Source organism: Plectropomus leopardus, chromosome 12, assembly GCF_026936395.1.
Source record: "Plectropomus leopardus strain MGB_pleo_1.0 chromosome 12, ASM2693639v1, whole genome shotgun sequence".
In the NCBI taxonomy this organism is placed as follows: Eukaryota; Metazoa; Chordata; class Actinopteri; order Perciformes; family Serranidae; genus Plectropomus; species Plectropomus leopardus.
This window is the reverse complement of record NC_142187.1, coordinates 28,490,948-28,517,290: the sequence shown is the minus strand read 5'-3', so window position 1 is coordinate 28,517,290 and position 26,343 is coordinate 28,490,948. Positions and strand designations below refer to the sequence as shown.

The 26,343-nt window shown below is 37.2% G+C and overlaps 1 protein-coding gene across 1 annotated transcript; it reads right to left on the bottom strand.

Moving 5' to 3' along the window:
- Positions 1-11,563: 11,563 nt before the first annotated feature.
- On the bottom strand, positions 11,564-25,855 carry sec62 (SEC62 homolog, preprotein translocation factor). The gene is made up of 8 exons (XM_042497693.2): positions 25,726-25,855; positions 20,420-20,528; positions 19,071-19,176; positions 18,297-18,498; positions 17,334-17,429; positions 16,764-16,824; positions 16,503-16,622; positions 11,564-15,535 (listed from the first exon to the last, which is right to left on the bottom strand). Exons 1-8 carry the CDS (start codon positions 25,807-25,809, stop codon positions 15,003-15,005), a joined length of 1,311 nt encoding a protein of 436 aa, XP_042353627.2. The 5' UTR covers positions 25,810-25,855; the 3' UTR covers positions 11,564-15,002.
- Between the last annotated feature and the right edge of the window lie 488 nt (positions 25,856-26,343).

The window sequence follows — 26,343 nt, the reverse complement described above, 5'->3', positions numbered from 1 at the left end:
CAAAGGCCAAAAAAGGCCAAAAACCTCATAATTTAGCATGTTGAAAAAATGGCCAAAAATCGCATAGTATAGTAAGGCAAAAATGTCAAATTTTGACCCTTCCCAAAATGGCTAACAATGACATATTAGAGCTTGTAGAAGTGCTTTATACTATACAAAGTGGAAACAAAGGCCAAAAAGGCCAAAACCTCATAATTTAGCATGTTGAAAAAATGGCCAAAAATCGCATAGTATAGTAAGGCAAAATGTCAAATTTTGACCCCTCCCAAAATGGCTAAGAATGAAATATTAGAGCTTTTAGAAGGGTGTTATTGTATAGAAAGTGGAAACAAACGCCAAAAAGGGCCAAAAACGTCATAATTTAGCATGTTGAAAAAATGGCCAAAAATCGCATAGTATAGTAAGGCAAAAATGTCAAATTTTGACCCCTCCCACAAATGGCTAACAATGACATATTAGAGCTTGCAGAAGTGCGTTAAAGTATACAAAGTGAAAACAAAGGCCAAAAAGGCCAAAACCTCATAATTTAGCATGCTGAAAAAATGGCCAAAAATCGCATAGTATAGTAAGGCAAAAATGTCAAATTTTGACCCCTCTCACAAATGGCTAACAATGACATATTAGAGCTTGCAGAGGTGCGTTAAAGTATACAAAGTGAAAACAAAGGCCAAAAAAGGCCAAAAACCTCATTATTTAACAGGTAAAAAAAATGGCCAAAAATCGCATAGTATAGTAAGGCAAAACTGTGAAATTTTGACCCCTCCCAAAAATGGCTAACAATGAAATATTAGAGCTTGTAGAACTGCGTTAAAGTATACAAAGTGGAAACAAAGGCCAAAAAAGGCCAAAAACCTCATAATTTAGCATGTTGAAAAAATGGCCAAAAATCGCATAGTATAGTAAGGCAAAAATGTCAAATTTTGACCCCTCCCAAAAATGGCTAAAAATGACATATTAGAGCTTGCAGAACTGCGTTAAAGTATACAAAGTGGAAACAAAGGCCAAAAAAGGCCAAACCCCTCATAATTTAGCATGTTGAAAAAATGGCCAAAAATTGCATAGTATAGTAAGGCAAAACTGTCAAATTTTGACCCCTCTCAAAAATGGCTAAAAATGACATATTAGAGCTTGCAGAACTGCGTTAAAGTATACAAAGTGGAAACAAAGGCCAAAAAAGGCCAAAAACCTCATAATTTAGCATGTTGAAAAAATGGCCAAAAATCGCATAGTATAGTAAGGCAAAAATGTCAAATTTTGACCCCTCCCAAAAATGGCTAAAAATGACATATTAGAGCTTGCAGAAGTGCGTTAAAGTATACAAAGTGGAAACAAAGGCCAAAAAAGGCCAAAAACCTCATAATTTAGCATGTTGAAAAATGGCCAAAATCGCATAGTATAGTAAGGCAAAATGTCAAATTTTGACCCTTCCCAAAAATGGCTAAAAATGACATATTAGAGCTTGCAGAAGTGCGTTAAAGTATACAAAGTGGAAACAAAGGCCAAAAAAGGCCAAAAACCTCATAATTTAGCATGTTGAAAAAATGGCCAAAAATCGCATAGTATAGTAAGGCAAAAATGTCAAATTTTGACCCCTCCCAAAAATGGCTAAAAATGACATATTAGAGCTCGTAGAAGTGCGTTATAGTACACAAAGTGGAAACCAAGGCCAAAAAAGGCCAAAAACCTCATAATTTAGCATGCTGAAAAAATGGCCAAAAATCGCATAGTATAGTAAGGCAAAAATGTCAAATTTTGACCCTTCCCAAAAATGGCTAAAAATGACATATTAGAGCTCGTAGAAGTGCGTTATAGTACACAAAGTGGAAACAAAGGCCAAAAAAGGCCAAAAACCTCATAATTTAGCATGTTGAAAAAATGGCCAAAAATCGCATAGTATAGTAAGGCAAAAATGTCAAATTTTGACCCCTCCAAAAATGGCTAAAATGACATATTAGAGCTTGCAGAAGTGCGTTAAAGTATACAAAGTGGAAACAAAGGCCAAAAAGGCCAAAACCTCATAATTTAGCATGTTGAAAAATGGCCAAAAATCGCATAGTATAGTAAGGCAAAAATGTCAAATTTTGACCCCTCTCAAAAATGGCTAAAAATGACATATTAGAGCTTGCAGAACTGCGTTAAAGTATACAAAGTGGAAACAAAGGCCAAAAAAGGCCAAAAACCTCATAATTTAGCATGTTGAAAAAATGGCCAAAAATCGCATAGTATAGTAAGGCAAAACTGTCAAATTTTGACCCCTCTCAAAAATGGCTAAAAATGACATATTAGAGCTTGCAGAACTGCGTTAAAGTATACAAAGTGGAAACAAAGGCCAAAAAAGGCCAAAAACCTCATAATTTAGCATGTTGAAAAAATGGCCAAAAATCGCATAGTATAGTAAGGCAAAAATGTCAAATTTTGACCCCTCCCAAAAATGGCTAAAAATGACATATTAGAGCTTGCAGAACTGCGTTAAAGTATACAAAGTGGAAACAAAGGCCAAAAAAGGCCAAAAACCTCATAATTTAGCATGTTGAAAAAATGGCCAAAAATCGCATAGTATAGTAAGGTAAAAATGTCAAATTTTGACCCCTCTCAAAAATGGCTAACAATGACATATTAGAGCTTGCAGAACTGCGTTAAAGTATACAAAGTGGAAACAAAGGCCAAAAAAGGCCAAAAACCTCATAATTTAGCATGTTGAAAAAATGGCCAAAAATCGCATAGTATAGTAAGGCAAAAATGTCAAATTTTGACCCCTCTCAAAAATGGCTAAAAATGACATATTAGAGCTTGCAGAACTGCGTTAAAGTATACAAAGTGGAAACAAAGGCCAAAAAAGGCCAAAAACCTCATAATTTAGCATGTTGAAAAAATGGCCAAAAATCGCATAGTATAGTAAGGCAAAAATGTCAAATTTTGACCCCTCTCAAAAATGGCTAACAATGACATATTAGAGCTTGCAGAACTGCGTTAAAGTATACAAAGTGAAAACAAAGGCCAAAAAAGGCCAAAAACCTCATAATTTAGCATGTTGAAAAAATGGCCAAAAATCGCATAGTATAGTAAGGCAAAAATGTCAAATTTTGACCCCTCCCAAAAATGGCTAAAAATGACATATTAGAGCTTGCAGAACTGCGTTAAAGTATACAAAGTGAAAACAAAGGCCAAAAAAGGCCAAAACCTCATAATTTAGCATGTTGAAAAAATGGCCAAAAATCGCATAGTATAGTAAGGCAAAAATGTCAAATTTTGACCCCTCCCAAAAATGGCTAAAAATGACATATTAGAGCTTGTAGAAGTGCGTTAAAGTATACAAAGTGAAAACAAAGGCCAAAAAAGGCCAAAAACCTCATAATTTAGCATGTTGAAAAAATGGCCAAAAATCGCATAGTATAGTAAGGCAAAACTGTCAAATTTTGACCCCTCTCAAAAATGGCTAAAAATGACATATTAGAGCTTGCAGAACTGCGTTAAAGTATACAAAGTGGAAACAAAGGCCAAAAAAGGCCAAAAACCTCATAATTTAGCATGTTGAAAAAATGGCCAAAAATCGCATAGTATAGTAAGGCAAAAATGTCAAATTCTGACCCCTCCCAAAAATGGCTAAAAATGACATATTAGAGCTTGCAGAAGTGCGTTAAAGTATACAAAGTGAAAACAAAGGCCAAAAAAGGCCAAAAACCTCATAATTTAGCATGTTGAAAAAATGGCCAAAAATCGCATAGTATAGTAAGGCAAAAATGTCAAATTTTGACCCTTCCCAAAAATGGCTAAAAATGACATATTAGAGCTTGCAGAGAAGTGCGTTAAAGTATACAAAGTGGAAACAAAGGCCAAAAAAGGCCAAAAACCTCATAATTTAGCATGTTGAAAAAATGGCCAAAAATCGCATAGTATAGTAAGGCAAAACTGTCAAATTTTGACCCCTCTCAAAAATGGCTAAAAATGACATATTAGAGCTTGCAGAACTGTGTTAAAGTATACAAAGTGGAAACAAAGGCCAAAAAAGGCCAAAAACCTCATAATTTAGCATGTTGAAAAAATGGCCAAAAATCGCATAGTATAGTAAGGCAAAAATGTCAAATTCTGACCCCTCCCAAAAATGGCTAAAAATGACATATTAGAGCTTGCAGAGGTGCGTTAAAGTATACAAAGTGAAAACAAAGGCCAAAAAAGGCCAAAAACCTCATAATTTAGCATGCTGAAAAAATGGCCAAAAATCGCATAGTATAGTAAGGCAAAAATGTCAAATTTTGACCCCTCCCAAAAATGGCTAAAAATGACATATTAGAGCTTGCAGAAGTGCGTTAAAGTATACAAAGTGAAAACAAAGGCCAAAAAAGGCCAAAAACCTCATAATTTAGCATGTTGAAAAAATGGCCAAAAATCGCATAGTATAGTAAGGCAAAAATGTCAAATTTTGACCCCTCCCAAAAATGGCTAAAAATGACATATTAGAGCTTGTAGAAGTGCGTTAAAGTATACAAAGTGAAAACAAAGGCCAAAAAAGCCAAAAAGCCTCATAATTTAGCATGTTGAAAAAATGGCCAAAAATCGCATAGTATAGTAAGGCAAAAATGTCAAATTTTGACCCCTCCCAAAAATGGCTAAAAATGACATATTAGAGCTTGTAGAAGTGCGTTAAAGTATACAAAGTGAAAACAAAGGCCAAAAAAGGCCCAAACCCTCAGAATTTAGCATGTTGAAAAAATGGCCAAAAATCGCATAGTATAGTAAGGCAAAAATGTCAAATTCTGACCCCTCCCAAAAATGGCTAAAAATGACATATTAGAGCTTGCAGAAGTGCGTTAAAGTATACAAAGTGAAAACAAAGGCCAAAAAAGGCCAAAAACCTCATAATTTAGCATGTTGAAAAAATGGCCAAAAATCGCATAGTATAGTAAGGCAAAAATGTCAAATTTTGACCCCTCCCAAAAATGGCTAAAAATGACATATTAGAGCTTGCAGAACTGCGTTAAAGTATACAAAGTGGAAACAAAGGCCAAAAAAGGCCAAAAACCTCATAATTTAGCATGTTGAAAAAATGGCCAAAAATCGCATAGTATAGTAAGGCAAAAATGTCAAATTTTGACCCCTCCCAAAAATGGCTAAAAATGACATATTAGAGCTTGCAGAAGTGCGTTAAAGTATACAAAGTGAAAACAAAGGCCAAAAAAGGCCAAAAACCTCATAATTTAGCATGTTGAAAAAATGGCCAAAAATCGCATAGTATAGTAAGGCAAAAATGTCAAATTTTGACCCCTCTCAAAAATGGCTAAAAATGACATATTAGAGCTTGCAGAACTGCGTTAAAGTATACAAAGTGAAAACAAAGGCCAAAAAAGGCCAAAAACCTCATAATTTAGCATGTTGAAAAAATGGCCAAAAATCGCATAGTATAGTAAGGCAAAAATGTCAAATTTTGACCCCTCCCAAAAATGGCTAAAAATGACATATTAGAGCTCGTAGAAGTGCGTTATAGTACACAAAGTGGAAACAAAGGCCAAAAAAGGCCAAAAAGTGCCATAATTTAGCATGTTGAAAAAATGGCCAAAAATCGCATAGTATAGTAAGGCAAAAATGTGAAATTTGGACCCTTCCAAAAAATGGCTAAGAATGACTTATTAGAGCTTGCAGAAGTGCGTTAAAGTATACAAAGTGAAAACAAAGGCCAAAAAAGGCCAAAACCCTCATTATTTAGCATGTTGAAAAAATGGCCAAAAATCGCATAGTATAGTAAGGCAAAAATGTCAAATTTTTACCCCTCCCAAAAATGGCTAAAAATGACATATTAGAGCTTGCAGAACTGTGTTAAAGTATACAAAGTGAAAACAAAGGCCAAAAAAGGCCAAAAAAGGCCAAAAACCTCATAATTTAGCATGTTGAAAAAATGGCCAAAAATCGCATAGTATAGTAAGGCAAAAATGTCAAATTCTGACCCCTCCCAAAAATGGCTAAAAATGACATATTAGAGCTTGCAGAAGTGCGTTAAAGTATACAAAGTGGAAACAAAGGCCAATAAAGGCCAAAAACCTCATAATTTAGCATGTTGAAAAAATGGCCAAAAATCGCATAGTATAGTAAGGCAAAAATGTCAAATTCTGACCCCTCCCAAAAATGGCTAAAAATGACATATTAGAGCTTGCAGAACTGCGTTAAAGTATACAAAGTGAAAACAAAGGCCAAAAAAGGCCAAAACCCTCATAATTTAGCATGTTGAAAAAATGGCCAAAAATCGCATAGTATAGTAAGGCAAAAATGTGAAATTTTGACCCCTCCCAAAAATGGCTAAGAATGAAATATTAGAGCTCGTAGAAGTGCGTTATTTTACACAAAGTGGAAACAAAGGCCAAAAAAGGCCAAAAAGCGCCATAATTTAGCATGTGGAAAAAATGGCCAAAAATCGCATAGTATAGTAAGGCAAAACTGTCAAATTTTGACCCCTCTCAAAAATGGCTAAAAATGACATATTAGAGCTTGCAGAACTGCGTTAAAGTATACAAAGTGAAAACAAAGGCCAAAAAAGGCCAAAACCCTCATAATTTAGCATGTTGAAAAAATGGCCAAAAATCGCATAGTATAGTAAGGCAAAAATGTCAAATTCTGACCCCTCCCAAAAATGGCTAAAAATGACATATTAGAGCTTGCAGAGGTGCGTTAAAGTATACAAAGTGAAAACAAAGGCCAAAAAAGGCCAAAAACCTCATAATTTAGCATGCTGAAAAAATGGCCAAAAATCGCATAGTATAGTAAGGCAAAAATGTCAAATTTTGACCCCTCTCACAAATGGCTAAAAATGACATATTAGAGCTTGCAGAACTGCGTTAAAGTATACAAAGTGAAAACAAAGGCCAAAAAAGGCCAAAACCCTCATAATTTAGCATGTTGAAAAAATGGCCAAAAATCGCATAGTATAGTAAGGCAAAAATGTGAAATTCTGACCCCTCCCAAAAATGGCTAAAAATGACATATTAGAGCTTGCAGAAGTGCGTTAAAGTATACAAAGTGAAAACAAAGGCCAAAAAAGGCCAAAAACCTCATAATTTAGCATGTTGAAAAAATGGCCAAAAATCGCATAGTATAGTAAGGCAAAAATGTCAAATTTTGACCCCTCCCAAAAATGGCTAAGAATGAAATATTAGAGCTTGCAGAAGTGCGTTAAAGTATACAAAGTGGAAACAAAGGCCAAAAAAGGCCAAAACCCTCATTATTTAGCATGTTGAAAAAATGGCCAAAAATCGCATAGTATAGTAAGGCAAAAATGTCAAATTTTGACCCCTCTCAAAAATGGCTAAAAATGACATATTAGAGCTTGCAGAACTGCGTTAAAGTATACAAAGTGGAAACAAAGGCCAAAAAAGGCCAAAACCCTCATAATTTAGCATGTTGAAAAAATGGCCAAAAATCGCATAGTATAGTAAGGCAAAAATGTGAAATTCTGACCCCTCCCAAAAATGGCTAAGAATGAAATATTAGAGCTTGCAGAAGTGCGTTAAAGTATACAAAGTGGAAACAAAGGCCAAAAAAGGCCAAAAACCGCCATAATTTAGCATGTTGAAAAAATGGCCAAAAATTGCATAGTATAGTAAGGCAAAATGTCAAATTTTGACCCCTCCCAAAAATGGCTAAAAATGACATATTAGAGCTTGCAGAACTGCGTTAAAGTATACAAAGTGAAAACAAAGGCCAAAAAAGGCCAAAAACCTCATAATTTAGCATGTTGAAAAAATGGCCAAAAATCGCATAGTATAGTAAGGCAAAAATGTGAAATTTTGACCCCTCCCAAAAATGGCTAAAAATGACATATTAGAGCTCGCAGAAGTGCATTAAAGTATACAAAGTGAAAACAAAGGCCAAAAAAGGCCAAAAACCTCATAATTTAGCATGTTGAAAAAATGGCCAAAAATCGCATAGTATAGTAAGGCAAAAATGTCAAATTTTGACCCCTCCCAAAAATGGCTAAAAATGACATATTAGAGCTTGCAGAACTGTGTTAAAGTATACAAAGTGAAAACAAAGGACAAAAAAGGCCAAAAACCTCATAATTTAGCATGTTGAAAAAATGGCCAAAAATCGCATAGTATAGTAAGGCAAAAATGTCAAATTCTGACCCCTCCCAAAAATGGCTAAAAATGACATATTAGAGCTTGCAGAAGTGCGTTAAAGTATACAAAGTGAAAACAAAGGCCAAAAAAGGCCAAAAACCTCATAATTTAGCATGTTGAAAAAATGGCCAAAAATTGCATACTAGCATGGCAAAAATGTGAAATTTTGACCCCTCCCAAAAATGGCTCAGAATGACTTATTAGAGCTTGCAGAAGTGCGTTACAGTATACAAAGTGAAAACAAAGGCCAAAAAAGGCCCAAAACCTCATAATTTAGCATGTTGAAAAAATGGCCAAAAATCGCATAGTATAGTAAGGCAAAAATGTGAAATTTTGACCCCTCCCAAAAATGGCTAAAAATGACATATTAGAGCTCGCAGAAGTGCATTAAAGTATACAAAGTGAAAACAAAGGCCAAAAAAGGCCAAAAACCTCATAATTTAGCATGTTGAAAAAATGGACAAAAATCGCATAGTATAGTAAGGCAAAAATGTTAAATTTTGACCCCTCCCAAAAATGGCTAAGAATGACTTATTAGAGCTTGCAGAAGTGCATTAAAGTATACAAAGTGAAAACAAAGGCCAAAAAAAGGCCAAAAACCTCATAATTTAGCATGTTGAAAAAATGGACAAAAATCGCATAGTATAGTAAGGCAAAAATGTTAAATTTTGACCCCTTCCAAAAATGCCTAAGAATGAAACATTAGAGCTTGTAGAAGTGCGTTATTGTATAAAAAGTGAAATCAAAGGCCAAAAAAAGGCCCAAAATGTAATAATTTAGCATGTTGGAAAAAGTGCCAAAAATCACATAGTATAGTAAGGCAAAAATGTTAAATTTTGACCCCTCCCAAAAATGGTTAAGAATGACATAGTAGAGATTGTAGAAGTGCGGTATGGTACACAAAGTGGAAACAAAGGCCAAAAAAGGCCAAAAAGCGCCATAATTTAGCATGTTGAAAAAATGGCCAAAAATCGCATAGTATAGTAAGGCAAAAATGTGAAATTTTGACCCCTCCCAAAAATGGCTAAGAATGACATATTAGAGCTTGTAGAAGTGCATTATACTATAAAAAGTGAAAACAAAGGCCAAAAAAGGCCAAAAACCTCATAATTTAGCATGTTGAAAAAATGCATATACAGTCTATCGTTAAAATGGAGAGTAATCATCACCACTGAGTTTTTCTTACTAATCCAAAAGAATGTTCAATGTAAAAGTTAAATGTTTAAAGAAGGTAGAAAATTAAGTTAAAAATGTTCTGGATTATGTCAAATATGCAGAGTGTCAGAGGGGCTTCAGGTATAAAGGGGCCTCAGGTGTGCTGTGCTGAAAAGCCCTATGGAGCCTGCTTTAAAGGCATAAAAGGAGCCGCCCTGTGGGTTGCAACTTTTTGATTTTGAGAGAATAAATCATCCCAACATGTTATGTCTGTGTCCTCGCTGTCCTTTCAGTCTGTTTAGAGCAGGGGTGAGGAACCTTGTTCCTATCAGGGGCTATTTCAATTTCTATGAAGTCCTACGATACTAAAGTAAATAACAACCTTCACAAACTAATTCTACATGAGCTTTCAGCTTCTTAGCTTTTAATTCACTCACCACAAAACTTGCCCTCCTAACATTGTCTCTCTGTCAGTCTGTGGTCTTGTGTTGTTGGACACCCAAACTCCAACGAAGACTAAGTTTAGCAAACACATTTGTCCTTTCAACTCGTGTAGTTTTGCACGTTTCGAGCTGTAATGACGCTTTTTTATCACTGCCAGCGCCACAAACTAGGCAAAGTGTCTTGCCTTTTACTTCGACAAACGCATAAATGTTTGTCCATTTCTCCTGGAAAACGCGACATTATGCACACGTCTTCCTTTTCGTGGCACTCGCCATGACGCATACACGTCAGTCAATCCCCAACGTTATCGCGTGATGGCACGTAACCTCACGTGTTGTGTTCACTGACCCTGAACCTGACTCGGATATGAGTAGCCATCGTTTTTATCCCAGAAAAGTAATTTCTGTCTACAGTTTTTTATTTATATTTATTTTTAGAATTGCGTGACAATGTTATTTTTTTTACGGAAGCGCATTGGAGCCATTTATGTTGGAGAAAATAAATTTGGGCAAATCGAGAATAAAGTCGAAATGACGAGATTAAGGTCAAAATTTCAAAAAAAGAGGGGGAAATGTCGAGAATAAAGAGAGCGGAGAGCCGCGCCGACCTCTGTGTACTTGCCCAGCGAGGGCTACTCGTGGTTGGGGTGAGGGCGGCGGGGAGGTACCCCCCTCCTATCTCCCAGGGGAAGCTCCGGAGACCCGCACCGACCTCTGTGTAATTGCCCGGCGAGGGCTGCTCGTGGCCGGGGTGCTACTACCGAGGCTCCCCGGGATGAAGTGCGAACGTTTTCCCCTCCTCCTCGCCACCACCAGCCACCACAGAGTGGTGGGAGGTGAGACCCCCAGGGCGTGGTGGGATCGAGGCGGGGGTCCCGGAGGCCCGGCCCGGGGTGACCTGGCCCGGCTGGAGGGGTACACAGGGCGGGCATGGGTCCCTCAATGCAGTCACGGCTAAAGTGCACGAGTAACTTTGACTCTCTTGAGGTAGCCACGGCTGGCTCTGGGGGTTAGATGAGACCCCCGGGTTGGGCTGGGATCGAGGCGGGGGTCCCGGAGGCCAGGCCGGGGTCAGGGTGAGCCTGACTCTGTGGTGGTGGTGAGTGGTGTGGAGGAGAGGAAAACGTTGGAAATTCATCCCGGGGAGCCTCGGTAGTAGCATCTCGGCCACGGGTAGCCTTCCAAGGGCAAGTACACAGAGGTCGACGCGGCTCTCCGGAGCTTCCCCTGGGAGACAGGAGGGGGGCACCTCCCCGCAGCCATCACCCCGGCCACGAGCAGCCCTCGCCGGGCAAGTACACAGAGGTCGGCGCGGCTCTACGCTCTCCTTTCGACTTTATTCTCGTAATTTCAACTTCATTCTCGTCATTTCGACTTTAATCTCGATTTGCCCAAAATTATTTTCATACATAAATGGCCCTAATCCGCTTCAGTACCTATTTTGGAGGACATATGATAGTATCACCTTTTTATACATTCTATCTCTATGGGTTTTTCTGACAAATTATACTTTGACTTTTTTTTTTTTTACATAATATTCTCACTCTATGATATGTTGACATGGCATACCATGATATATTTTAAATATATTATGATTTTTCTTTACATACTATACCATGACTTTTGTATATTTTTTTTTTTTTTACATATTTAACTTTGTATTATGACATATTATAGTATGCCATTTTTTATTTCATTTTTTTTAAACATAGCAAACTCTGACTTATTTTCTTTTTTTTCATGACATACATGACCATGGGTGTTAACTGCTTAAAAGCTTTTTTAAACAAAAACAGGAGGATGTATTAAAGATATGCCAAAATAAATTATATATGCCAGGAAAATATGACAGCACTCACGTGCCTTCTACATTTTTATTGCAATGATAAGATACAGATATATTTCCAGACATCCAGTTTCATTAAATTATTCTCCAATATTGCATGACAGTCTTCAGAATGATATTGATCCAAATGCGGACAATCAGGCCATCAAAAGACATGGTTTTTGACCAGAGAAAAAACATGGATGTTTTACAATTTCACTTTGTGTTTCCCCCAGTAATGTGCGATGAGAAGCAGCAGCATAGAGTAATAATACTACAATTTACAACAGACCGATACTGTGCAACAGTCAAGAACAATTGGGAGAGTTGTTATGTCTTCTATTTTGTGAAATGGTTATGCCAATATTGAGAGTTCAGCGACTGGCAACTCAGGACACAGAGATGCACTTTGCCCGTTTGGGGAAGAAAATAAAACAAAGGTATTAGAACAGAAACAACAACATGGAGGTGTGAGTTAGAAAGTCAAAGAGCTACAAACCTCAGTGGGATTACGGGAGACAGAACAAACTACTTAATACAGTCCGAGTTCATTTTAGACAACTGTACAGAAAGCGGTGGAATATATTAAAATATTGTTTCACTGTGAGGAGAGTCCTTGTCACGTCATATTAAGTGGGAACCACCAGTGTTACACAAGCCACTGGTGTTAAAACAGCAGGTTAATGACTGACCATTTGTTAGTGAGAGAGGTGCTGATGTGACCAGATCACATGTTCAATGTTAAGGTGGCAAATGTAAAAAAATAAAATAAAATAAAATTACAGAAATACAGTTAACTAATAAATTCCCACTGTTTCTAATCCCAGATGTTACTTTTAAATAATGAATCTGCTCTTTATGATCATATAAAAAAACAAAAATGAACATTACAAACTCTTGAATAAAAATTATACCTCCTAATACAAAATAAAAAGGAAAAAAAAGTTGTTTTAGAGTGTCTTATGCTGTAATTATTGTATATATATATTTGATATATCAATAGAATCCATATATAAATGATACATTTATATTTTTATACTTAAATATAATCCTTGCTATGACTAAAAAGAGCATCTAAGACATTTGTAGCCCGGAGATAATGTGAAGGAACAGCTTGGACCACGGCCGCCAGTTACTAGGCTTTGCCTGGAAATGAAACTGTCGTCGGGTCAGTGGACCAGTACCACTATTTTCACACGACGGATTGTGCGAGACCAGAGAACTGGTTTGGATGGGAGTCTAGTGCGAACAACTTTAAATGGTTTCATTGAGACCAAATATGTTTTGTTTAGCTACACACTAACAACTTTGTGCTGTGCTTTCTTTTTATTTATTTTTTAAAAGAGATGAATGATTGGAGGAGTTTGAAATTAACAAAAATGAACCCCTCACTCTCACACTCGACTTTCTGCGTTAAATCAGCATGCAAAACATCATTATTAGTTGTGTTTGGCACTAGAGTTTACTGTGTATCTGGTTCTGTTTTCAAATAGACAATCAGTGAACTGACAGGGATAGGTCTAATTTCTGAAGTGTGGCTGTATGAGGTACTCACCCACAGTCAGCTTATTACATATCGTGGATGTCGGTCGACGCCTCCTCAGTTCGGAGAAGCAAGCGCGCGTCTGAAATGGAAGCTACGCCATGTACTGCTAAGGAGGGGTCAGAGACAAAACATGTTATGGCCACCTAAATTTTTTTAAATCTTTGAAACCTGGATCGACATCAGTTTTCTTGTCTGGGTTAAGAAGACTTTCAGAAGCTGATTGACCCTCTGAAACCTGAGCAAACTGGTTTGATATCTTTCAAAAACACAGGGGAAAAGGCTATGACCAGCTTCCAAAAAATGTCCCACAAAGGGCAAGAAATTAGTAAACAGTCACTAGAATTTTTTTTTTTTTTTAAAGGGCGGGGGGTTGCAGAAAACTATATTTGTAATTACTATAATTTTTTATTTTGTTACAGTTACAGGTGTCATTGTCTTGTTTGTTTTTACTTCATTTTTAAACCCATTTTTAAGTAATTGTTTTGTAACTTTTTACTAATTTCTTGCTAATTGTGACAATGATTGACACAAAGAGTGCGCTATACTCAGAATATTTAGACCGCTTAGCCATAATGTCAGTAAATTTTAACTGGAAAATGAAGCTATTATATCTCTCTCTTCAAAGCCAAACTTCATTGAGAATAACAGTAATTTTAGCTAAAAGAAAACAGGAGCTGCTGGTTCTTCTGTTGCCTCCATCAGTTTATTTGTGACTCTGGTGTTTAAAAGACTTAGTTTGGATTCATAAAATCACACAATAACACAAACTAACAGATTGAAGCCGCAGCAGACCAGCAGCCGCTGTGTTCAGTGAGCTAAAATTACCGTTTTTCTCAGTGGAGTCTCAATGGACATCTTTACCGTCACATCGGGCCATCTGACGAAAAAGTTAAAGCGCTGAAAAAACTCTCAATATTGTGTGCACTTAAACTGATTTTTTTAGATGGTATTTTTTTTCAAATACATTTTGTTGCTGACCCATCCACAGCAGTTCATTGCTTAGCTTCCATGTCTGACACCATCCTGCTTCTCAAAACCGGGGGGTGTGCCGACTATGTTTAAATACCACATACAACCTCACTTCAAAACATCCAAACTATCCCTTTAAACATCTTCTAGATTTAGTTGTACAACAAATGCTGCAATCTTTTTTTAAAAAAGAAAATGAAGTATGCCAGCTGTGTCCCAGTTGCTCACATTTACTCTTAAAGATGAGTCCCACATTATTAAACATGAACTACTTCAGACTGTGAGGAGGATTGCACTATGATCATCAGCCATAAAAAAACCACCAGTAACTCAAGGAGCCGTGCTACTCTGCTTTCGTAATACTCCATCCAGCCACAACATGGTCGACGTTTAGGTTCCTCCTAAAGGAGTACAGGATTTGGTCCGTCCGGCTTGGTTCGGGTTTCAAAGCAGGTCCATCTGCTTTAAGGGCTGCCTGAGAAAGATATCAGACTGGCATTCAACAGGATGTGAAGCATGAAACATAATTATCTCAACAAAAATAGGTGAAAGAAAATAACCAAAGAAAGGGGAAATAAATTAAATATTTTGAGTTGAAATAACACAAAAAGAAACTTAAAAAAAGGAAAAAGAAAAATGAAAACCCTCCATCAGAGCTGTTGCTGGTCTGGTGGATTTTTTTTTGTTGACAGCTTCCTCAGACAAACATGTTGGTGGCAATTTTCATTCTAACATAAATAACATTTAGGTGGGAGGACTCAGATCCACCTTAAGGCTTCTTCTAGATTTTTTTCCCCATTGTCGTAGCCGTTTTCCATCGTTGCGTCTATCCCGGTACTGGTCTGTTTAGTGGAAGATCTCAACAACAAGAGATGGAGCCTCTCCTCGCAGGTCCTGGGATCACAGGAGGAAGGGAGGGAAGGGCAGAGAGAGAGAAAGTAGATGGGATTGTAAGAAGTTTATGTTTCTGCAGTCTGGGGTTTAGTCTCACTCTCGCCCCCTTCTTTCCTCTCTTGCGTCTCCTCGTCTTCCTCCTCCTCCTCCTCTTCCTCCTCCGTGTGCTGCTCCAGCTCCTCCCTGGTGATCATCTCAAAGTCGTTTCCGTTGCTGTGCTGCGAGCCTTCGTCCTCCCGACGGTCGCTGTCTGTGTCCGAGTGGCGGTCTGCCCCCGTCCCCTCTCCCTCTGCTTCTTTGCTCTCCTCTACCTCTTTGCTCTCCTCCTCTTCCTCCTCCTCCTCCTCGTCTCCGTCCTTCTTCTCGCTGTCTGACTTCTCGTCGCTGTCTGATTTCTGAGCCTTGCTGCCGCCGTTGTCTTTTTCGTCCGTCTTGTCTGAGCCCTTCTTGCTGCTGGCTCGTGGTCCTTTGTACTCATGAGTGTAGAGCGGCCGGAAAGAGTCGATGAAACCAACGTCTGCCGTCAAGTTGGGGAGGAACCAGAAGTGGTGGCGGCCGCCAGTCACCAGCCAGATGATGAGGAAGAGGATGCAGCGAGCTGAAGAGAAAGGAAAAAAAACAGTGGGATCAATTTATTAATCTTTTAATTTAATAAATAAATAGAAAACAGCTTGCTGCACCACTTTGAATTAGTTCTACTGTTGCTATGGCTGAAAAAAATGTTTATTTCTAAACTGACTGGAGGAGATTTTATTTATTTATTTATCAATCAGGATCAAATCAAACACACATCTCTTTGACCTTTGTGGTATTCAAATCCACACTACACCTATGCTGCTCACCTGTGACTAAATGTTTGTCTACAACACTTCTATGGGATTTGGGTCCACGTACAACTAACTTCTGCATCGCATCTACAATAAAGGTTTTTAATTACAGCATAAATGCAGTTAACTCAAAAGAATACTGCGCTGCAATACTTTTAGACTTTTCTAAAACTACTGACACAGTGGAGCACTCTGTTTTGTTACAGAGGCTGGTTAACATAAGGGTTTCCTCAAAAATTGTTCAGTGGTTCAAAAACTACTTTAGCAATAAAACTTAATTTCTAGCTTTTTGAATATAAAATATGGTGTCCCACAAGGGTCCATGTTGGGTCATCTATTATTTACAATTTATATCAATAACTTGTGTTACAATGTTGTCAGTACAAAATACACTATCATGTGTAGTTCTGCCACATATTTAGTGGGTGTGATTAAGGAGCTGCAGTCTCCTTTTACCCCTATAAAACATGAAAAAATTGGCTTGAGTTTTTTCAAAGACATGGAGAAGAGGCAATAAGCAACTTCACAAGATGTATGTAATAAAGTAAAACAACAAAACCAGAAAATGACCTGTAAAAAGTGCAAAATAAAATTAATATAATTTTTATGTACCTAATTTTGAATATATATATTAAAATAATTCTATTTTTTTATCTGCCAATTTTCTAATGGTTTTCTTGCCCTCCCCTCCCTTAGTGCAGGAAACTAGTATTTCTTTTCAGAAGAAAATTTACTTACCAACAGCAAGAAGCAATATACTGGCCACGAAGCAGCCTGCTGCAACACTTAGATAGTAAACTCCTACACGCATTTCTGCTGGCCACAGTGGGAACAGCGTGGCTGCTATCACAGCGATGACTGAAACACACAAACACACACAAAAACACACAGATAGTGTGAGTACAAAAAAGCAAAATCAGCTGCAATCAGCAAGAGATAAACCTCCATTCAGCTCTTGTTCAAAAGAACTCCATTTATGATTTTCAGCCTCTGACTCACCGAGTATCAGTCCCATGGCGAATGTCTTGAAATGAACAGGATCATAAATCCACACATACACCTAAAGAAAAGAGACATATTTTCAGTTTTGATGTTTTTCAGGTTTGCAAGCACTTCTTCTACATACATAAATAAATACATACATACATACATACATATATTCACATTAGGGATCAATTACGCATAATATACAGTATATACAATATACAGTATTCTGTGTAATATCGTATGGATGCAGTGTGAATTTTTTATTATATAAATAATAAATTGTGCAAATACAAAATCATTTTTGTTGCATACTAGAATAATAAAATCAACTGTTTTTTCAGTCCACTGGATACATATTACTGCAATAAAAATGACTCGAGTAACAAACTTTATCTTTAAGACTGATTAGATAAAACAGATGTTGACAATTTTTGTCCTTTGGGGACATAATTTACAGTTGAAAAAAGATAATAAATGGCAATATATTGTTATGGCAATACTCTGCATATCACAAAATGTTATATTATATCACTATAATATTGTATCATGACCAAATTATTGTGATAATATGAAAACATTCACCTCGTTTCCATCTAGAAACAGCTGATCCTCATGAGGCTCCAGTTTGAACTTCTTCTTCACCTCTTTTTTCTTTTTCGGCGTTCCCGGACTGTCATCCTGTGAGAATTTATAATGAACAGAAAGAATATGACATCTATAATTAACTTGTAAATCACTTCTATTTCGCAGTGAGTGTGACCTGCATATTGGTTAGACAGACAGTGGGGTTTACATTTGAATAAAATACACTTGTAAAAAGGCTTATTCACTTTCCTGCTGAGAATTAAATGAAAAGATTGTTACCACTATCGGGTCTGTACAGTAAATGCTGTAGTCAGCAGCTGCTTTGCTTTAGTTTAGCACAAAAACTGGAAACTAGGGGAAACAGGTTGCTTGGCTCAGTCTGAAAACTCCACCTATCAGCCACTCTAACACTCATAAAAACATATATACTGTATGTACAAATACTGAAATATTTCCATCACTGTCAAAAGTTTCTTTGAAGCATCGACGTCATTAGAAGGTCTGAACTGAAGCATTTCAGTTGATTATATTTGGCTGGTCACACTATTAAGACTCTGACCCTAAAAAAAAATGTTGTTAATTTTCCACTCAATCATACCATGTCTCGCAGACCCTGACCAGACACCACGAGCACACTCAGCTTCTTCTCTCTGTGCTTTCTAAAGATGTGCATACTATGCATGCACCTGATTACTGTCAGGCTCAACAGTGTCAAGGCAACTGTGAGTGCTCATAAAACACACATATAACGCTGAAATCAGTGTGAGGAGGAGTCTGTAACCTCTGTGGCACGATTTTTTTCCCAAATGGATCCCACTGCCAAAGCTTCCAAGTATACTAATATACAAATACGCTGATGTTTGACAGAGAAAAAACATAAACATTTTCAACAGCGATAACTTTATCCTGTTACACAACAGTGTGTTAATAACACAGATGTCAACAGGTTGGGTAACTTACGCTCTTCTCTTTCTTGGTTTCGGCCACCTCAGACTCTCTCTTCTTCTCTTTCTCCTTCTTCCCTTTTTTCTCCTCCTCTTTGCCGCTGTCACCCTTAGTCTTCTCCTTTTCTTTCTCTTTTTCCTTCTCTTTCTTGGTGTCTTTCTCAGGTTTTTTCTTCATCACTTTGAGAGCCCGGTGAAAGAACTGCTTCTTAAGGAGTCTGCAGAGGATGGAGGTGATGATTATAAACACCGATTCAGTCTAAATCATCACTGTTTAAAAAAAAAAACACCATCAGTGTACAAAGACTCAGAGGTCATGAGAAGGATTTTATCCCAAAATGCAAAACGTTGAGCCTTGCATTTGCGAGTTTCATCAGTTTGTTGTTATGCAAGACTAAAAGCAATTTATTCAAATTTTATTTTCATGCCTTCGTTGCGCAGCATCTTTTCTGATTATCAATGAAATGCTCAAGTCTTTTTGAGCAAAAGCACCACACCATTGATTCCAACTTTTTAAATGTGAATATTTGCAGGTTTTCTTCATCCTATCTAAATATCTAACATCAACTTAGATTTTGGCAAAGTGTGTTGGACGGCTTTCATTATGTACAGACTTAACAGAGTGAATAAACAGAAAATAGAAAATAAACCTTACCTGCAGTTGTACATACCACCGACCTTATTGCAAATGTGTTTTTTAAAAGCTTAGATACTTTGTTTTACGAAAAATCCTGCATATGACAAATAATTTAATCATCAGACATTCATCAGGATGTGTGTCACAGCTCACCTGTTGCAGTAATCCAACACAGACTCCCTGGTGGTGAACAGCGCCTCCTCTCCCTTCTTCGCCTTTGCCCACTTGGAGTCCAGCAGACAGTCAACGGCCTTGGAGGCTGAATGTGCGGACACAGAGATGGACATTAAAAAGTGGTATTGGGTGTGAAAATGTCATGCTGTGATCATCCTGTTAAACTGTGTGTCAATCGTTTTTAGAGGACTGCGTTCATTCAAAATCCACTAAGTTAATGTGCATCCAGCCGATTAATTGGACTCTAACTCAAATTAAATCTGAATGTTGTGAAATTTGAGTAAAATTGGAACATTTGTCCTTTTTAAATCTGAGCCAGCTGAAATTTTATTTTTTAGCAACTTTGGAGCAGTAGAAACAAATAGTGACACAGCACTGAGTCACTGATACATCATCATTTGTAAATTGATGTGGTTCACTTGTGAGACAGCAGTTGTTTACTGTCAAATCCAGCAGTTACACAGCAATATTGCCATTCATCTGGGGGTTTGTTTCTGTCGACCTTATGGATTTAAGTAAAATATTCAGTCTCTCTTAACTCTTTTTTTCTCATTTATACCCAGATAAACTGTATTCTGTTGTAGTGTTCTCAGTATATTCAGTTCTCATATATTCACAACATTTACCACAATATGAAGATACAATGTGTACAATGGTCAAGACAAACAGCATTAAGATAAAAAGACACACAATATGGTTAAACATGTACGAGTTAAGAATATACAAGACAGTGATGGTCTCCAACTATAATGCATATTCAATGTCACTTATAATCTATCGATGAAGAGAAAATGTATTTCAAATTAGAAAAGGTTACACTTTATAACCTTTTGTATTCATAACTCGAGGTATGGGCTGGGTGCGGACTGTCTTGCGCTGGACTACAGGCTGTAAACAGTTGTCTGCAGCAAAGGTAGGCAGCTTTAAGGTCATGTGATGGTGATGAGAGGAATAAGCGGCCGCAGCAGTCATAACCTATTCTACCCACAACTACTGAGCAAACAGCATGTCCCAACACTGTGCCACAGAACAGGAATATAAATATTGTGTGGGAGGATCAGGTCAGTGACACTGCAGTGGAAACATTTAAGAATTTGAAAACTCTTCAGTAAAGTCTCACAGTTTTTCCCAAAATTACTGACGTGAAAAACACAACAGGTTTGTATCTAATGTGAGAAACTCAAATGCAGCTAAGACAGTAAATAAAACTGTCTGTGTGTCCGAAAACAAGCAGAGGGCAGGTCGATGTCTGAGTTCACGCTCCAGCCTGTGTGTGTAGGTGTTGTGTGTTTAGCCTGTTTCCTGACATCCCACAGCTAAACACTCACCAATAAAGTAGTCGACTCGGTGGCCCATCATGTTGGTGGACTTGGTGGGGCAGTTAAATCTGAGATACTTGGCCACCGCCTTCTCCTCCTTGGTGGGCTCGCTCACCTCCTGCAGGGCCACACAAACACACAGATGAATACACACAAACATTAACAAAATCAAAGTCAGTTAGGTTTTACCAGATTGTATCACAGAACTGCAGACAAGCAAACAGCAAAACCAAATCTAGAGTTGGATATTTAACCAAATATATCAGATCCCCCCACATGTCAGATCTCTTACTGACCTAGATTAACTTTCGTTGAAAATTTCAACAACTTGTGTGAATCCCTACTTTCATTAAACTAGCTACTGTAGAAACTGTAGAATCAAACAAGCAAAATTATTTCTATAGCACCTTCACAGACAGCAGCCTCATTTCTGATCATATTTGAGACGTAATCAAACATTGTTCAAATACTGTTGAAATCTAATAAGCTCTGTGCAGTTAGTGTCGCCATCAGGGTTCCTACAGCTTAAAGCATGTGGAATTTAAGTCTTTTCGAGACTTATTTCATACCACTCAAAATGAAATTTAAGACTGATTCCACTAGAATCAAAATTGGGGGAGAAAAACGATGTGAAAATGTATTTATTTACTTTAATATAAAACATAACATTTAGGTGACAGCAATGCAAATTTTTCTTTTTTAAAGTTAGTTTTTATTTTGAGATTGAACAATGCAATGTCAGAAAAAAATATTCACATTAAGACATTTTAAGACCAATTAAAACCTTATTTTTAGATTGGTTAATTCAATGCCTTTAAGATTCAAGGATTTGCAGGGACCCTGCTCCACTTCCAGAGACAACACGTACACTTTGTTTACTTTGGTGGGTGGAAAGGAAATTAACCATTTGTATTTCTTTTACTAATATTACTATGACTTTTTTCTTTTCTCCTCTCTCTATATGTAAATATGCATTCACGCCCTATTTTATTTAAATTTGTGCATACTTGCGTGAAGCACATTGAGCCAACATTGTATGAAATGTGCTATATAAATACAGTTGACTTGACTTTGTAAATCCAGTTTAATAGACTGCAACCAGACTCTGACACATACTTCCTCCCTTCTCACAACATCTGCACTGTCTGCCCGCCTGCAGCACTGAACCACATGCCAACACGGAGGGAACGAGAGCATCAGCACTATGAGAGTCAGCGCTGCTTCATCCAGTCCAGCTGGCTCCGACCAGCAACACGAGGAAGACGAGGCCATCAAACAAGCCTTTGTTTAAAGAGGCAGGTATCAGTCACACTGCTCAGTTACACGAGACCCTGACACGGAAAGCCCCCTTCCACCGTCTATATGATCTACCTCGCTTCATCACATGAGGATTAGCTGCTCTGCTGACAGACACAGTAAATAAAGATGGACTGCACACCAACATCAAAGCACGCATCCTCTAAAATATAAATCCAGGCAACAATTGACTAGAAAAGAAATCAACCCTGGAGTACTGTAAAACTCAATTGCAAATGGCACATGAATAATCACGAGGAATTATGTCAAAACGGGAGACAACTGTTGTGTAATGTTGCGTGGTCATCTTGGGACGCCTCTGTAAAGACATAAAGGAGATAACAGAATGTGTTGTTTTGCAACTGAGCTCGAACATGCAGAGACCTGCACTGGCTGATTTATTAGCGACACCCACCTCGAACTAATGCAACAGCCCTCAGATAAATCCTACCTATGTGACTGTAATGAAGTTGCAACTGTTGTTGATTTGTGGAGCTGCTGTTGAACTGTATGCATGAAACTGAGACATTTTTAAAATTTTAGTCGACCCTCATTGGCGACGGTTACATGCACAATACTATTCTCCTATTATTCAAAGTATGACGAGATTCTGAATTCAATGCAGGTTATAAAAACAGAGTATTCTGTTTAAATATTCCAAATTAGGCCGTTTTACAATTTTTTAATTTTCTGATAAAGACACATAGGATACGTCGCTATTATTTGGGTTTTATAAGCAGTTTTTTGGACATATATACAGCCAATTCATATTATCATCGCAACTGGGATTTTACTGCAGATTGCCACACGCAGCGTGTTGTTTATTTACAGTCGGCTCTGTGCGTAGTCATGAATATGTTGTACACAAACCAGCTCGACAACAGTGTGCAAAGCTGTGGGGTAGATACATGCAAATGAAAACCTCATATTTCTAGTTAGAAGGAGAAGCACACTTGTTTTTAAACATTATGAAAGACTTGGATATCAACCGTATTTGGGATATGTGCAAACACTGACGCACTGACCGTTTCAAGAAGGTGAAGGAAAGAGAGAGTTCAACAAGTCCAGCACTGGTAGGAAACTGTGGAAATAATCCTATTTTGATGCAAAGAAGCAAAATGACAAGTGGCTACAGCTCTACAGTTCTACTTCTCCATATTTTGATGTGATAAGCACCACACTAGGGCGTGTTAATTGGAGTAGGTATGGCTGCATGTAAACAGGAGTGTTAGTGGAATATTCAGACGTAAACAGCTTAGTAGGAATATTGTCTTTATTGGGAATAAGGTCAAAAACCAGACTATTTTGTGCATGTAGAAGTACTAATTGATTTTAATACAGTGGATTAAACTCTGAAAAGAGAACAGTATAACCTTCATGGATACAGGACTTAATTATTGCAGGCCTGTTGGTTTAGAGAGCATTAGCTATTGAGGTGACCATGTGTACATACATTGAAATAATCTTGGCTTTGTGTCAATCCCTGAATGCTGTGATGTAAAGAACAATCAAATGGTAAATGAAAAATAAAGAGGACTTGTGTGTAATGTAAAGCGGTGAGATTGGTAAAAGACAGGCCTCTTTTGGTTTCAGGTATGCTCATAATTGAGAGAAACAGCATGTGTTTGTTATGCAGCTGAACTTGAATAGGCAAGAGAACTACTCTCAGTTGCTTGTATATCAGGTATGCCTAGTTTAAACTGTATAAACTGTGTAATAAACCCTACCTTCATGAAGGTTAAATGTTTAATTTGGAGGTTGCATTGGTGATGCTGATGAATTGTTAAATCAAGATGTGTAAAGCATCAAAGGCAAATATTTAGTGTACAATGATATAAACATTTCTAAAATTGTTTCAACAGGAACCAAAACTTCCTGAAGGCAGGATTTATTGCAGGGCTACTTTATTAAAAATAATTAGTTTAAGAAGTACTTATTAAGTTGGCAATTGTGAATTTATCCAAGTTCTCAGCTATAAATGCATTTCAGCCCCTAAATGCTGTAAGGTAAAGCACAATAAAATGGTAATTAAGTAGTCAAGAGAAAGTGAGGCAAAAAAAGAGATAACTGTTGTGAAATGCAGACTTAACATGTTGGTAATGAACAGGCCTCTTTAGCTGTGGTATGTGCCGTTACGCAGCTTAGCTGAAACACTAAAGAAGTATATATTATATGTTATAATGTCAGCCCAATGACCTGTAACAGGCAGATCCAACATTTTTTGATAAATTTATAATTACAGCACATGGAGTGAAAACAATTCCGTTTAGTTTATCCCACTGCTTTGTAGGACACTACTTCTGTGTTCCTGATCCTTACTACATACTTACTGTGTATAAATACTATAATAATCACTTCACTATATTTAGCAACTATCGTCATACAGAGAATTGTATGCCAATGTCAGTGTGTATTCTCGCTGGTCTGTATATTGTCTGTAGTTGTCCATGTTTTTTTGTTTTGTTAGTTTTTCTTTGTAGAAAGTAATTTTGGGCTCTTTTTGTGTTTTATTGTAGATTTGGAGTCCTTTTTTTTGATTTTGTAATTTTGTTATATGCTGTCTGTAATGTATGTTGGTGCCTGTCTTGGCCAAGACACTCTTGGAAAATAGTTTTGATCTCAAGAGGTTTTTCTGGTTAAATAAAGGAAAAAATATATATATAAAAATATTCTTACAATACTTGTACCGTTTGATGTTGTTTATTTATCTAAGGCAAGGGGGATTTAAGACTTTTTTAAAGCCACTGTTAAAAAACTTTAAGACCAATTTTACAATAACCAGAATTGAAGAAAAAAATAATTGATATCAGTCACTTAGAATTAGGGAAAATTTTGCCCAAATATTAACTCAACATTAGTAAAATCAACATTTGGTGATTTTTTTTTTTTTTTAATAATTACAAAATATTTTGAGATTTTACAATGCAGTGTCAGAAAAAAAGGATGTAAAAAATCCTACTTTCCATGCACTTTCAAGACTTGTGAAAGACTGATTCAAGACATTTTAATACCAACTGAGGTCTTGTTTTTAGATTAGTTAATTCACTACCTTTCAAAACTTTTTTTTTTTGATTTGCAGGAACCCTGTTTATCTCCCCTCCGGTTTTATCACACAGCAAACTGAAACCCTGATCAGAACTACTTCATAGTATGAAACTGGGGCAGCGCCTATGTTTGAATTAAATCATCTACAATCACACTTCATCAAAATGACACCTAATAATTTTTTTTCTAATTAGCATGTGAATGTGAATTAATCAGTAAACTGGGATAGGAGCCTGTTCATCTCTTCACTCCAGGTGACTTAAAAGTAATCAGTTAGTTGTGTCTGGCTGTGGTTGTGCAAACAGAATTGTGTCATGTTTTTTTTGTTTGTTTGTTTAAGGTTGGACGTAAATAAAATCTAACAACTAACAGTGTTTTTGTAACATGTATTTGAGTGATGATTAAGTTGACTGACCCGTAAGCACTCGGTAAACTGTTGCTATAACAGGAATCAACGGTCTAGTCTTTTAAGTGCTCCTGGAGCCACAGTAATTTGCTGCTACTTGCACAGTAAGTTACATTATAATGCACTGTGTTGACTCATTAATTAAAATTCCCGCAGATTGCCCCACGTTATGTAAACACGTCTGCTTAGAGCTGACGCAGCTTAGCCAGAAAACGTTCACAGCCACTTCAATCAGAAAAAGATGGTGGACTGTACAGACAGCCCAGTACAGACTGTAACAGCACCGTGTATGTGTGTACATCAGCGTGAGTGCTACAGGTGATACTCATGATAACTCGCTCGGAAACGTTTGCTCAAAACATAAATACAAACATTTGTTTTCGCTAGCTAGCTAATGCTAGCTACCGTTAGCTATCATTTAGCTTCATCTACCGCCGGTTAACGGCAGCCTACGAGGATGCTGCCGTTAAATTAACATCCAGCAACAGGTCGAAACCTCGCACACGGTTTTTATTCGTTGTCCTTTCGCTTGTACGGGCGGTAATTTGGATGAAATAAGAGATGTTACCTGGATCCGTTTCTTGTGCCTTCTGCGTTCCGCCATGATCCTCCAACTCAGCTCCTCCAGCGTGCGCGGGGCAGGCACGCGCATGGAACGCGAAGTATCGCGAGAACACCGGATTCATGGTTGAAAAAAAAAAAACAAGAAGTCATTCATTCATTCATAATAGTCTAATAGATCCATGATAATAGTGCACTAGAATAGACTCTGATTCATAACTGTGACAGTTAAACAAACACTGGAGACTCTTTATGTTGCTCTGTTGAGCATTAAATATGTATTTTTATGCAGATATGGATGTATTACATGTGCATACATTTTATCTTTGAATATTTTTTTATCACATTCCTTAGGGTTTTTTTGAGCAGTCTTGTTGACTAATGAAGAATGTTTACTTAAGTAGGCCTAACTTATACTTAATATCTATGAGAATGGACTCCTACAAGTATAACAAGTATAAATAGGGGCGTAAGCCATTCTTACAGGTAAAGAAAAATATCTATCAGAATGGACTACTACCAGTGTAATAATATTTTATATTATTATCTTTATCTTACCTTTATCTTTTATCCAGGCTATTATTCTTATCTCAAATACAAGGAGCACACAGCATAATGAGAGTTA